General features: G+C 42.8%; 1 protein-coding gene across 3 annotated transcripts in view; it reads left to right on the top strand.

The window, feature by feature from the left end:
• The window catches only part of LOC108788971 (hexokinase-2), a 46940-nt gene that overhangs the window by 18015 nt on the left and 13628 nt on the right, over nucleotides 1–15297 (top strand). For all 3 annotated transcript variants that reach the window (XM_018558883.1, XM_018558882.1, XM_018558884.1), the window contains exons 3-6: nucleotides 8022–8170; nucleotides 11099–11218; nucleotides 13619–13714; nucleotides 15034–15133. In XM_018558883.1, the coding sequence (XP_018414385.1) occupies nucleotides 8022–8170; nucleotides 11099–11218; nucleotides 13619–13714; nucleotides 15034–15133 (465 nt within the window). The remainder of the gene's footprint in view (nucleotides 1–8021; nucleotides 8171–11098; nucleotides 11219–13618; nucleotides 13715–15033; nucleotides 15134–15297) is intronic.

The raw sequence follows: 15297 nt of genomic DNA, 5'->3' as shown, positions 1-15297 counted from the left end.
ACACCTTACAACCATCGCACGACTTTCGTTGTGCGATGTTTGTAAGGTAAATAAAATTTCGTACGACCTGCCCATCTTGGACAGGCAGATCGTACTTGCGATCATCGCAAGTCCTCCCCGCTTGCGCACCTCGGGCTGTGTGGCTTTTGCCTTGCGATCGTGCTACCAACCCGCCGAAAATCGCTTTCTAGCGTGCTCTTTATACGAAAATCATACGACCGTACCGTAAATGCGGTCGCACGCTGCACATTAACCTTGCGATTATCGTACGATAATCGTCAGGTGTATGGGCACCTTAAAATGACATTAAACCATCAGATTTTTCAACATAAAACAATGCTATAATGTGTGCCTTACTGTAATCCATGGTTGTTTCCCTTCTCTTTGCTGCTCTTCCTTTTAAATCGGTATCTGTTCTCATGCTGGGCAGAACTTCTGTTTTCCAGTAGACTGCCTTGTCTCTGAAATGGATACATGGTGTCTGTGTGTAGGTTCACAACCTGAGCCAGCATTACAGGAAGAGGCACTCAGCTGCAAAGGGAAGTTCTCCCCAAGCATGAGAACAGATACAGATTTAAAAGGAAGAGCAGCAAAGAGAAGGGAAACAACAATGGATTACAGTAAGGCACACATTACAGTATTGGTTTATGTTCAAAAATCTGAGGGTTTAATGTCACTTTAAGTCAAGGAAGAAAATCTAAGCCAACACCTGACTGCATTCATTGAACCAAAACCCTAGTTCCTTTTCCTCCAGGCTCTTGACTTCCAGTTCTCTTTTACTTAGAGAAGTGTCTAGCTTGTTTCATTATATGCACATCACTGCACCCTACATTGACTTACCGTATGCAGTCTGGAGGACACCACAGCTGTGGCTGCATATTTGGCAGATAATTGCTATATGCGGGCTTGCGTTTAATCAGGTTTTCTTTCTACAGCTGTGCGTACGTAGAATTAAGGGCGCGGGCCTTTGTGTTATGTTGGTGCAGACACCCACTGTTTAAACATAGACTCCTGCAATGTAGCAGCAACTGTGGAAAGAAAGCCACTCCTGACGTAACAATGAGGCGTGAATCCATCGTGACTACGATGACTATAGTGCAAGGTCACCAGGTTCACAGACAACTATCTGTAATATTTGCATATTCTATCTATACAAGTGAGGGAAAATAAAATGAAATGGTCTCATATTAATTAGCAAGCAATAAATACATTGATTCATTTTTGTAGGCTACAAAGGAGATCATTGTTATTATATGTTTAGGATCAAAAGTTAAGAATGTTCTATATTTTGCAGCAGAATTATATTATTGTATATAATTATCACTCCGCAGTCTTTACTTATAACCCTTCCTGGATTTGTCATTTATTTTATGTTAAAGTGACAAACTCAGGAGCTAAATCTTAAAAATACATTCAAGTACCCTAAGGCCTCATTCACACTGCAGCGCATGTACGCGCGTATACACACGTACGTGCGTATTATACCATATGCAACATATGCAAATAAATGGCTCCATACACATAGCCGTGTATGGAGCCGTATATTTGCGTAGCGTATATATGCGCAAAAACAGAATGGAACAGAAATGCGTCCGGGCAGCGTATTTCTGCGTATTTACGAGCGTACATGCGTACAGCACATTCAAAATTCCATTCCGAGTGATGCATTCTGGTATTGCATATAGTGCATGCATATACGCATAGACGATCGTATATAGGCGCATTGACGCTCGTATATACGCGCATAGACGCGTATATACGCAATATAAAATGTTGCTTGCGTTGTGTGTGAATGAGGCTTAACTATTCACAAAAATGTATCTCATTTGTGTATCACTCGGCTGTAGATCCTCAAATCATCTCTGAATTCATGCGGACACAGTCCTTCCTTCTGGAGGGTGGCTACTTTTGTTCCCCAAGCTTGTTCCTGTGATGGATGATAATTTAAATCCAAATTAGTAATAGTGGCTACTTTATAACACACACAGGGACCATGGGGAACAAAAGTAGCCACCCTCCAGAAGGAAGGACAGTGTCAGCACCAATTCAGATATGATTTGAGGATCTACAGCCAAGTGATACACTGATATGATAAATTTTTGTTAATTTAGGTACATGAATGCATTTTTAAGATTTAACTCCTGAGTTTAGAGTCACTTTAAACTTGTGGGCTGAGTGAGAGAGATCCATCGATTCCCCCATTCATACTAAACAGCTGCTGGCTATTGGACCAGTGGTGGTGGAATACCTCAACAGCATGTGCCTCTGATTGGATGCAGGGATTGTTGAGAATTTTTTTTAGCTCCTTCGACAAAAGTCAATTGGAAAATTGAAAAATCATCGTATCGTGCCATCAGGGCCACCCATGGCTCGAGACTAGCCTAGCTACAAGAAGAGGAATGAGGTTCTTGTGTGGGGGCATATTTGGGAACTTTAGAGGGGAGATCTCACTCCTGGAATCCAGGAAAGCATTCCAGTTAATCTGAAAATGCAAGATTATTCCTTTTTAGATGTATTTCACTTAGACCAACACAAACACAATCATCCAAAAATATACAAATGTTTATTTGCAAGAATCTCTGCTTGCTATTATCTGCACATCTTAAAATACTGTGTGCCCAGTGATTTAGCTATGATGCAGATCCAGGCACTGCCTTAGCACTTTGCCCCGGCTGTCTACAAACTAATGAAGTACCTTGTGACTATATGATATTCTCATTGGTTTGTGGAGCTCCAAGTTTAGAAGTTGGGGCCTGATAGGTTTCCTTTAACTGTTACATGTTGTGTGAACATAATATAGTGATTCTTTTCTGTTTGATTAGTATGATCACCATACAACTTAAGGCAGAACGTGGCCTGCAGGTTGACTGTTGAGAAAAACAGCGGAATTCCTGTCCAGATTATAACTATGTTCCTTACTATACTACATGCATTAGAATATCAATACCCAGATGAATAAAGCCAGCGTAGCGGTCACACTTGCACACCAGCTGTATATGAGCTCTGCATATGTTTTCCATTTAATTGTTACCTTTAACCTATTTTCCAATAAGTGTCTGCTAGACGTTACTTCCTCTGTAGGCCCTATCTTAAAGCTCATAACTGTTTATCTACAGCATAGCACTCCCTACTGCAAGAGTATTGCATCAGGAGACTCCACACGCTCTCCAGATTACTTAGTTTTACAGCAGCAATAAAATAGATCATTAGTCGCCAGTTACTTACTAATAGGAAGTAGAATAACTGTGCCAGTCTTGAAGGTTATTTCCTAGATACATGACACAGGCATGTTCTCAGGGTGTCAGGCAAGTGACATTGGAGTAGACCTGAGACAAGTTGTTAGAAAATAGCGAGCTGATGTATTGAAAGCAGAGAACATTTTCTGCATTACACATTCCAACCTATCAAATGTCTGCTTTCATCTGGCACTCAGCTCTAGGGCTCTGGTTCTCAACTGATGGGTCGTGACCCAAAAGTGGGTCGCGACCCCGTGTTCATGGGGTCTCTGCATGCCTTCGACTTTTCTATGCGAGAGGCTCCTCTGCCTCCCCCTAGCGTATCACTGTCAGTTATTTCGCCAAGCAGCCATTCAGAATATGCTGCCCAGTGCCGAGTGTCATCTTGAGGTGGGATAGGATGGGGCTATGGCCACGAGGGAGCTCCATCCATACGTGCATTGCTTACAGCTCCTTCATGTGTTCTGTAGTGTTGCCTGGACCAGGGTGACGTCACATTCTGGCTCCCAGCGCCTCTACAGGGCGCGCAAGGGAGCTGTACAAGCAATGCACATATGGATGGAGCTCCGTCACAGCACGGCAGCCCACACTCAGCCCAGGCTGAGAATCCACTCCAGTTATCGTAAGGTAGGAAGACTGGGTGGACCCTATCAAAAATAAAAATAAAAAAATGTTTAGTTTGTGTTAGAATGTCTGTGAGTGTGTGAGATTGTGTCTGTGGTTTTGTGTATGTATGTCAGTGTTTTTGCCCATTCACACTAGTACAGTGCATCAATTGCACAGTCCCGCATGATTAACGCACTGTACCACGGAATCACACCTACTACGCGTTCTGGTGTGGGAGGTGCTTTGCCATTCATTTGAATGATACCCCAAATGCACCTCCCTCCCACAGTCCGATTGCCCGCAAGGTTGTGCGTTCCATTGCAGTGCGACCTGGGTTGTGACTTAATGACCAAGGACAAATGTGGGCCCTGAGGTTACACTGGTTGAGACTACTGCTACTACTCCTGCTACTACTGCTCTAGAGGATGATAGCAGGGATCTCATTTATCTCTGCAGTGGCTGGTTACAGGGCAATCTAAAGTGATTCCAGAGCAATCTAAAGTGATTCCAGAGCTTTCCCTGTCAGGGCTGGTGGAAATTATGTTGACAATAGAACTACCGCTAGAATCGTCTATTGGAAGTAAAATGGGGTCTTCTTTATGCACAGAACTACTTTTCAATGGTACATCCTTGGTAGGTAGGATGGTTTCAGTTTAAGTGTATGTAAACCCAAAACCAAAAATGTAATATATTGCAGCTTAGCAATCCTTGTAAGTGGTGGCTGCATTAGTTTTTTTAGGCTTTTTTCTTTTGGGTGGGAGTCTTACCTCCCACTGTTGTCTGTGAGATATCTGCAAATCCATGGTCAGCCATTACCAGGCCGCTCCCCCCCAAGTGACCCAAAGAGATGCCACCAAAGGCATCATTATAGGGGCAACCTTGGTCTTCTTCTGCCCTCTGTAGAGCCAGGACATTTTCTAGATATAATAACGGTCAGGCAATTCAAATATCAGAGCAAGAGAGAAAAACAAATGTGTTTTGGTAAACAGGAAATTAACTGACCAACAGGGAGACTAAAAAAGGAAGTGGGCAGGATTGCAGCAGTAAGAAAAAAAAAGCCAAAGATAGAGAGGAACAATCCGTGTTGAATATGACATGTTCACATGTTTTAAAGGTTTGTGGCCATGTTAAAGTAAACCTTCACACCCCTTTAAATAAAAATCAGCATACAGCTCTGCATGCTGACATGAAAAACATTAATTAGCTAAACAAACATATTTTAATTTTACTTACAATTTCTTTTTTTCCCACTTCCTGGTCCACTTTGGCACAAATGATGTAATGTGCCCAAGCATTGCATCCTGGGAAGGTTACATCAGCAGAGCATTGCTGGGAAGCCTCATCTGTAATCTCACGAGATCTCAGGGAACGTAATTCTGCAGTCGGCAGCAAAATGTAAACAATGGGAAGAAATAGAAAGCCTACTATTGGCTACTGCAGATTGCAATAGCCAGCCAGGCTGGCTATTGTGCCTGCCAACTGAGCAGAGGTGCGGACCTGAGAGAGAACTTTCTCTTTCAGGTCCACTCCTCTGCTGTGTAGGTGGGGTTTCAATAGCCAGCCGGCTATTGCAATTTGAAATAGCCAGTAGCAGGCTGGCTATTGAAACCCCGCTCACAAAGCAGAAGAGCAAACCTGAGAAAGTTCTCTTTCAGGTGCACTCCTCTGCTTGGTGGGTGAAGTTTCAATAGCCAGCCTGCTATTGGCTATTTCGACTTGCAATAGCCCATAGCAGGCTGGCTATTGTTCCTGCCCATTGAGCAGAGGAGCGGACCTGAGAGACAACTTTCTCTCTCAGAGCCACTCCTCTGCTCAGTGGGCGGGGCTTTAATAGCCAGCCTGCTATTGCAATTTGGAATAGCCAATAGCAGTCTGGCTATTGCTCCCGGCTGCTTACATTCACATGTCAGCTGCGGAAGCTAGCCGGCAGTTAAATGGGACTGCAGGGGGAAGCGGGGCACCGCGGAGAGGTGGTTGCTTGAGCGTTACTATTAACTCTCAAGCAACCAGAAACTACAGTTATCTGGCTCAAAAGAATGGTGAATATTCAGATGAGGAGAAGCTGAATTCTCTATGGAGATATTCCTAGAAAACATGTGTTTTCCATCATCCCGGGGTGGACAATGCAGTAAAGCCAGGGAATGTTATTATTTACAATGAAACAGGCCTGATGGGCATACGCCACAATATCATTGGCATCCAGCTTTCAGGGTTCAGGGTTGGGTTAAACAGCTATCTTTGATTTATATGGCCTCTTCATTGTATAAACACAATGGTTCTGGGCAGTGCAATCCCTCATACTGTAGCCAGCACAGCAGAATCATTGCCTGGAATAGAGAGGTTATTCCAGGGCAGTTCCACGCAGTCTAAGCATTACTAATACCGGGCGCCCGCAGGATGTCTTTCACTTGGCATAGCAAGACAACTGCCATAGATTCATTTACTACCATATAATATGACATCATTCAATTATAGATAGTATTAGAGATAGTAGCTAGCATGGGTGACAGTAGAGGATGTCAGGAGTGTAAAGTGGCAGCGCCGTACATGCCCAGACTGGCAATATGGCAATTTTGTCAGGGTCTTCTAATGCAACCGTCTGGGGGCTCATCAAAGACTGAAAGGGGACTAAGCTGGCAGTGACATTTATAAAACCATTATTATCATGCCAGTTATGATTGATTGTGACCATACATCAATCAGCCACAACATTATGACCACACACCTAATATTGAGTAGGTCCCCCTTTTCCTGACCAGTCGAGACATGGACTCCACTAGACCTCTGAAGGTATGCTGTGGTATCTGGCACCAAGCCATCAATAGCAGATCCTTTAAGTCCTGTAAGTTGCGAGGTGAGGCCTTCATGGATCAGACTTGTTTTTCCAGCACATCCCACAAATGCTCGATTGGATTGGATTGACATCTGGAGTATTTGGAGGCCAAGTAAACACCTCAAACTCATTGTTGTGTTCCTCAAACCATTCTTGGACCATTTTTGCAGTGTGGCAAGGTGCATTATCCTGCTGAAAGAGGCCAATGCCATCAGGGAATACCCTTTCCATGAAGGGGTGTATTTGGCCAGCAGCAATGTTTCGGTAGGTGGCACGTGTCAAAGTAACATCCACATGAATAGGACCCAAGGTTTCCCAACAGAGCATTGCCTAAAGCATCACACTGCCGCCACCGGCTTGACTAGCTGTCAGTGGTCATATTCTTATGGTGGTGTATGTACAAATGCTTCACATCTAGGGCTGCCTTGTATTAAAGGTCTGACCCTAGTGTTGTACCTGAAGTGTTGGTGTAAGCTAATGCTAGCTACCGGTAAGATGATATGGTAATACCCCATAGAATACATTGTTCCAGTGCACATTCATGTACAGTTTTGGTACCAGTTACTAACTGGTTTGATTAAACACTGTTAGTGTTGATGGAGGAATCGCGTTGATTTCTTCCCTTCAGCTCGCGGGTTAAATTGGGTTCTACCCCTTTTGGATAGATTCACTCTATTTGTACTGGTGACCATTGTCACCAATAGTGAAATCCAAAGTTTTGGTGTTGTCCCCAGAACAAGAGGTAAGAGGAAATCTTCCAACGAGGGCACCTGTTTTGGGGAATTCCCCTCACTTTGGGAGGTTTCCCGTAACTTCCTGTTGCGCCACAATGACAGGAAGTGAAGAGAAATGTCCCCAATTGTACACAGGCAGTTAAAAGGATTTAAACCGTTTCCTAATATATGCAAAACAAGAAAACGTTTTAGGTATACTTATAATTTAATGAGCAATTCCAGGCAGCAAATGAATCCAATGAGTAAGCTAAAAATGGTACCCAGGAACAATCCAGCACAATCAAAAGTCCATTTACTGGTACACTTCTGTAATCCTTATATAAACTAATGCTGTGAACAGTTAGGCCGCGCTTCCTGAAGCTTTATTGTCAAATCCTGGTAAAGCTAGCAAATGTTTTTCATGGTTTCAGCAGCATTTCATTTAAAAAAAAATGCTCAGTTCACAATAGAGCAGGAAAATGCATAGTGATCTGCAGTTGTCATCATGTCCCAGTACAGTGGGGTCCTTCCTTCTGCCTTCTGAGTAATCATACATAGTATTTGAGGTTGAATAAAGACACAGGTCCATCAAGTTCAACCTATACTCATGCATGCATTTCTTCTTTTCCACAGAAAATGGAGATTTCCTGGCACTGGATTTGGGAGGAACCAACTTTCGTGTCTTACGGGTGAAAGTTTCAGATAATGGAACAAAGAAGGTGGAGATGGAGAATCAGATTTATGCCATCCCCGAGGATCTGATGAGAGGCAGTGGATCACAGGTGAGATCATAGACTTGGGAGTGTTTTGGGGTATCCTAAGCAAATACATATCATGGCTTTCTGCCATTTTGTATCAGGTCCATTCCCAGAGGATGTATGTACTGATGTTTTACCCTTGGCTACACCCTGGTTCAGTTGCCTTTATAGACTTTTCACCATCTAGCCATACTTGTCTGCCTGTGATTGAGCTTAGCCCAGACAGTTGGTTGGTGGGATCCATGGTGGGTATTCCATTTTGACCAGGATGCAAACTGGATAATGTATGTGTAGAGCAAAACTACTGAACTGCAATAGGGCCTACAAGGTAAAAATTTCACTTTTGTAAACCAGCCCATGTGTAATCTCTGTAGTGGCAGATCAAGATGAAACCGTTCTACCTCTCATCCAGCCCTCTGTCCCATCAATAGGTACATGGTAGATCCTCTTAATAGCCCATGTGTAATCTCTGTAGTGGCAGATAAAGATGAAACCGTTCTACCTCTCATCCGGCCCTCATGCCACTACAGAGATTACACATGGGCATTAATAGCCCATGTGTAATCTCTGTAGTGGCAGATCAAGATGAAACCGTTCTACCTCTCATCCGGCCCTCTGTCCCATCTATAGGTACATGGTAGATCCTCTTCAACGGGATAATTTACTAGTACATCGAAAGGTACAAGCACCACAAACTCCTTCAAAATGTATGCTCTTTATTATTATAATATCTCCATCTCACAGCCAAATAACTTAAACGTTTTATCTTAACGCCATGTAGGCTGAAACGCGTATCAGCTTTTATGAGATTTTGAACACATAGGGGGGAATTTATCATAGCAATTGCGACAGTTTTAGCCTCTTAGATCCTTTTTTTAAATGTGCAAATCTGTCTTTTAACATGTGCCCCTGTTTTCACCTGAGCTTGCACTACTTTTCCAACTGCATCTGTTTTGCACCTGTTTTGACCAGAACTTGCACTACTTTTTCAATTGCATATTTTTTGCACCTGTTTTGCACCTGTTGTCATCTGCACTTGTTCTGGGGCTGTATGAAACTGGAGCATCACCTAAGAAAACATTCACAACCTAAGATGTCCCCATGACCACTTCTTCAAGAAACGACAGTTATGCTTTTTGCCTGAAGTTAGAAGTCTTCTTTTCTGGAGTCTGTTTAACCACATTTATCAACAAAATTACACTAGTATCATAAATCTGGTGCAAATATATTCCGTGCAAGTTCAAACACTCGCAATTGCTATGATAAATTCCCCCCCATAGTTTTTATGAGAGTTTTGTGAGATGAAGATGTCCCTATAATCCCTATAATACAGATAATGGAGGATTTTGTTGTGCTGGTATCTTTGGATTTTAATCTCTGTATTGGGGTCCTGGCAGGTATAAATATATTTATTGAAATTCTCTTATGCAATCACGATCTTCTCAAGGTGTGCCAACTGTCAAGTTTGCCAGTGTGCTTATTTCAGCTCTCAATCAAACTTTAAAGCTCTCAGATGGCTGGTGCCATAGCTGATAACATACGCTGCACATTGGCAACTGCAATCCAAATAGAAGCTAAGATGGCTCCTTCCTTAGCTGTAAAGAAAAGTCTCACTTTATGAATTCCACATATTATTTAATAAGATTGTTAGGGTCTGTGTTGATGACCTTTAGGCTTGTGGCGATGGCATCAGATTGACATCAGTTTGAGATGTTACTGAGATCATTCATTGACAAGTGCACTTGACTTGCAGTTGGCCCCCTTCTGACCTGCATTTGAACTGCTTCAAGTGGGTTTTGCTTTGCCATAGACTTGTATGGGAATGCAAAACCCGTTTAAAGCAAACAAACACCCGTTGACAAAGCCCCGAAATGTCTTGAGACAAAAATGAATTCCAGTTGTGTCTCCAGCGGATCGCCTCTTACCAAGTCTTGTGTAATAAGGTGCATTCATACAGGCGCATTCGTCTGGAAGCCATGCACAATGCGGTCGGCTTACAGAATGTGCCAATGAGTGATTTCAGGAATTCAAACACGACCGTTTGACTACAATAACTTGCACAATCCCGGCTTCACTCGGCTCAGCCCCTGCCATCTTTAATGCTCTGGTTTGCTGTGACATGTTTTGTCGGGAGGCTGGCAAAGAAAACATTGTAATAAAAAAAGAAGGCATCAGCCTGAAATGACTGAGCCAACCATACAGGCTTCCAATATGACAGTCTGGCAAAGGTCTGCTGTAAAGAAAAACCCAGCCACACGCAAATGTTTTAAACATTAAATCATGTTTGAAACGATATGGGAATTGTGAATTAATATTGACATCCTCATTATCATAATGATCCTTTCATAGCATAACATTTATTGAGTTATTAACATTTAAATAAAGAAACAATGAAAAACCCCTGAGGTAGCTTTGTCCTTTATATACTTTTTTCAATAATGAACCTAGATCAAACAACCTAGATGCCCAGCAAAGTATTTCTTTTGAATTTTTGCACAAGTCATCATATTTCCAAACAGCTCCAACTCTCAGCTTCCCTGAACTTCCTGCCCAGTACAAGACCACAAAGGAGAGCTGAGTCTCCAGCAGCTGTCCATCTACTACAGTGGTTCTCAACCTGTGGGTCGCGACCCAAAAGTGGGTCGCAAGCCACAGTTGAAGGGGTTGCCATGTGCCTTGTGCTGTGCTAGGTAAGAGACTCCTTAGCAGCAGTGTCAGTTCTCCTAGATGGTGCTGCAGCAGCGGCGGCCGGAGGGGATCTGAGAGAGGGAATTGGGCAGGAGTGAGGGGAGGTGAGTGCCACTAGCCACCTGAGAGCCCACTCAGATACTAGTATTGGTGCACCCCTAAATTTTTGGCGAATGTTACCAAGGGGTCCCGGCCCTAGAAAGGTTGAGAACCACTGATCTACTAGCATGAAGAAGCAATGACATGTATGCTTATGTATTTCAGCTGTTTGACCACATTGCTGAATGTCTGGCCAACTTCATGGAGAAACTGAACATTAAAGACCAGACGCTTCCTCTAGGATTCACCTTCTCTTTTCCCTGCCACCAGAGTAAACTGGATGAGGTGAGTGAAAATTGTCATTAAAATATCGGGATGTCTACAGGTTCCAGCATTCAGTTTTATTTGTGAACACTTGGGCTGATTTAAAGGATCGAAGAGAGGAGAACCCGTGTTTTCTTCAAGCATATCATTATTTGCAGGAGGCCTATTTTGGTACTACCTCCTTCCTCTGTTTGGATGTTTGACGTTAACTCAAGTTCTCAACTCTTCACCTTAATTCATCAACTCAAAAGGGCTTAGCCTTGTAAAAGCTTTGTAGAACTTGGGTCTTTGGTTTAAAAATCGGACAAGACACTACCTGCATGGAGTTTGCATGTTCTCCCTTGAGCTTGCGTAGGTTTCCTCCAGTTATTCCAGTGTCATCATACATTACAAAAGTCATGCTGGTATGTTAACTGTCTAAACTGGCCCTAGCATGTGTATGTACTGTACACTGGGCGAATGCCATTCGCATATCATTCCTGCCACTAGATGGAGCTGAGAAGCATAAGAAATTCCTATGCTTCTCTTCTCCATCTAGTGGCAGGAAATGGAATGCTAACAGCATTCGCCCAGCGTGTTTATGGGCAGAAGATTTTTAAATCACTGCCTATCTTTACAGTTTTGGACATGATTTATGTCTGTGCTTTTCCAGGACATTGACCTAATGCAGTAAAAATGTTCAATTTCAGTTTCATTGCATCAATCATGTATGAACATTTTTTTACATACCAACTCCAAAAGTGTGCTGGGTATTCTCCTCCCTTTAGATCACATACCAGCTCCACTGATAAAGTCCTTAATCTGCAAAGTGTGTAGTACATCTATCGGCCTTTGGCTAAGATCAAGTGTCTGTTTTTATCAGTTTTTGGAGGAGAACAGCACCATTTGCCGGCACTCATGGTTGCTTAGTATTCTCTGAAGTAAAAGTAGGTGCTGGGGGTGTTTCCGTTCCTCCTGGGTTGATCTGGCCTGGTTATGCCGGGCTTGTCCCCAGTTGTAGGCAGGAGCCCTTCTGGTGCTGAAGCCTTCTGATAGGGATGGGGCTGCTCTGGTCTGGCCGGAGGGTTTGGGGAGCACAGAGGCCCGCGGTGCTGTGCCCTCTGGGGGTGGGGTCCCAGAAAATCACTTGGGTTTGGGACCCCACTTAATTCACTGCCACTAGGTCACGACAACTTAAAGCTTTATCTTGCTCACAGGGGAAGACGTTTTGTAGCGTGCACCGCAGACTTTAAACAATACAAAAAAAAAATCTATGTGTAAATAGCATTTCATTTTTACACTGCATGCTAGTCTGCATCTTTTCAGTGTTACTGCTGCTGTTTCCTATGTGAGGGTTAGATAGGCTTTGGCTGTCCATCTTCCAGGGAACTACAAGGTTCTGGTGGGCTGAAGGTGCTCTGTGACAGTTAATTTATGACTCTCCTGGATCTCTAGCTAGTCAGATTCCAGGTCATTGCAACCGAGGTTTACACACAATTGCACACAGGCAGGAAAGAGATCTCCCATTTCCTAATGAACCGCTTCTTCCATGTTCAAGTATGGGCAGGAAGCAGTTGATATAATGTACTGGCAGACAGCCTCCTGTCATCTTTTGTAACCGAGTCAGTGAAGGTATGATGACAGAGAGAAACTTATTTAGGCAATCTTATACTTTCCTGATTGCTTGTTCTGTCTAGGGTGGCCTCAAATGTATCTCAAGTATTTAAAAAAGTCACATGTCGTATATACAAGGAGCCTGCTCCGTATACCTTTTTCTGGCTTCACATCTCTTAATTACCAGCCTGCTTTAAGGATGTGACCTTGTGTAGGTAAACCCTAAATCAACCCAGGCACACAATCATTTCTTAGTATTAAATTGTGTACAATAATGTTTCCAACATTATTAATTAATATTAAGTAGAACAATAAGTTAATTAACATAAAGAAGAACTCCAAACAGAAGAACATGCAACCCTTGCAGTGGTGCTACCTCTGCACTGCAAGGGTTAAGTGCTCAATTTGGTCTGGGGTGTAAAATAAAAAAAGATATACTCACCTGATCCTGGTTCCCGTGGCTTACCTCTCTCCCTCTGTCCTATGGCTGCAAAATGTCCCTTGGTGTCCTCACATCCAATACAAGTGAATAGACGTGATGATATCACGGGACCATAGACTGCCAGAGCCTAGGGAAGAAGAGGCTAAGTGAACCAGTCTAGCAGCCAGGCGGGTCCAGGGATCTGATGAGTATATCTTCTTTATTTTTCACCCTAGACCAAAACAAACACTTAACTCTGAATGGAAGAAATGCAACGAAACAGTAGTACAGTTGATTCTCTTTTATTCATTAACCTTTCACCACTGAGATATTTTGTTCTAGCTGAAAATGATTGTGGGTATCATATAGCTGTACATGATCTTTAACCGTTTGTTCTCTAATTCTAGAGCATACTGGTGAACTGGACCAAAGGATTTAAGGCCTGCGGTGTGGAGGGCAAAGATGTGGTGACCCTTTTACGGAATGCAATTAAGAAACGTGGGGTGAGTTTTCTCCTGGACTGGTTCACTTGGAATGTGTTTCTCTTTATTTCAAGTATGGCGGATCTTCAGTAATGTTGGTGGAAATCCTTCTGTGCATTAGATATTTCAGTTAGCTTGATCATTATAGTGAGCCTGTGGCCAGGTTGTGGACATTCAAATATTGACATAATAAGCAGTAAATGAGCTCTTAAACAAACCCTCTGTAGCTGCCAACACTGTGGAGCAATTCATCCTCAAGGTTCAAACAAAAAGCACTTGAATCATTCAGGTTGTTCTCTCAGAAAGCCAAGCAGTGACTGAACAGCCATCTAACCATCTGTAATGTAAACACACAGCAGGTGCTCCGGGACGGGGAATTGACAAAAGGACTTAAACCAGTTGCTGCCAGCCATATGCAGATATGTGGCAGCATGATGGTGTGCTTTAAGACAGCCCAACACAACCCACCACAGTGCTGCCACATATACTCGTCCAGTTGGCGCCACTGTTCTGTGCTAGGAGTGTGCTCACTTGGCTTCCCCAACACTGAGACCAAGCTGTCACCAACAAATCTCGGTCACTGTTTAAAGTCAGGAGCCTAAAGGATGGGTTTTCAATCACTTGACCAATGTGAGAGCTAATTACAGTGATCACATGATCAGGAGCCACGTGACCACTGAGACAGGAAATTACAGTGGCCACATGATCAGGGGCCTGCCTACCTGCCTCCAGCAATAAGAAGCTCTTAAATGGCCACTGGGTGCCGGCAGTAAGGGGTTAAAGTGACTTCAGTGCTTCTGCTGTGAAACTTGAGGATACATTTCCCCACAGTAAATGCAGCTACAGAGGTCAGCGAGAGCTTGTTTTAGAGCGTATTTATTGGTTGTTGATATATAAGTACTTATATCCATTGCCTTGTCACAGTGTCACCAGTTCTTCTCTAAATCTAACATTGTTGCTAACAATTCATGCATATAGGAAAATGATCTAGATACGTTGGTGTTTCCTAATGAGAATGTAATGTGATTGATTTCTAATATTGATGCGTGTAACAAAATACAAGATAATGATTTGGTTGGGATCTTTCTCTCAGTGCCGTGCACTCTCAGTATGTGTATAGCTGTATGACACAGATAGCAACCAGGGAATAGCAAAGTATTTATGCTCATGTACTGCCTTCTGCTAAGTGTAGGTTTTCCATGATTATTTGCTGTTCTTTACTGTGCATTCTTTTCTGCTCATCATATTCTTTACACTGCAATGTATAAAAAGTGATTTTGGAAAGCTATGCAAAATGCATAAACATAGCAATTAAATGTGTTCATTTCATTCTCGTACAGGATTTTGACATTGATATTGTGGCAGTGGTGAATGACACAGTGGGGACAATGATGACCTGTGGATTTGATGACCAAAACTGTGAGATTGGGCTTATTATAGGTAAGCAGGTGATTAATATTGTTTTTACTGTGTGTGTATGTGTGTGCACGGGCTCCAATATATATATATATTGGAGGCATGAGAAACAAATGCTGATTTCAAACAAATGACCGACACATCTATATATAACCAAAATATATATTATATATACTGTAATATATTAA

This window comes from Nanorana parkeri, unplaced genomic scaffold (assembly GCF_000935625.1).
Source record: "Nanorana parkeri isolate BGI_ZX_2015 unplaced genomic scaffold, ASM93562v1 scaffold365, whole genome shotgun sequence".
NCBI classification, from domain to species: Eukaryota; Metazoa; Chordata; class Amphibia; order Anura; family Dicroglossidae; genus Nanorana; species Nanorana parkeri.
The sequence above is the reverse complement of the archived record's forward strand: the minus strand, read 5'-3'. Positions and strand labels throughout refer to the sequence as shown.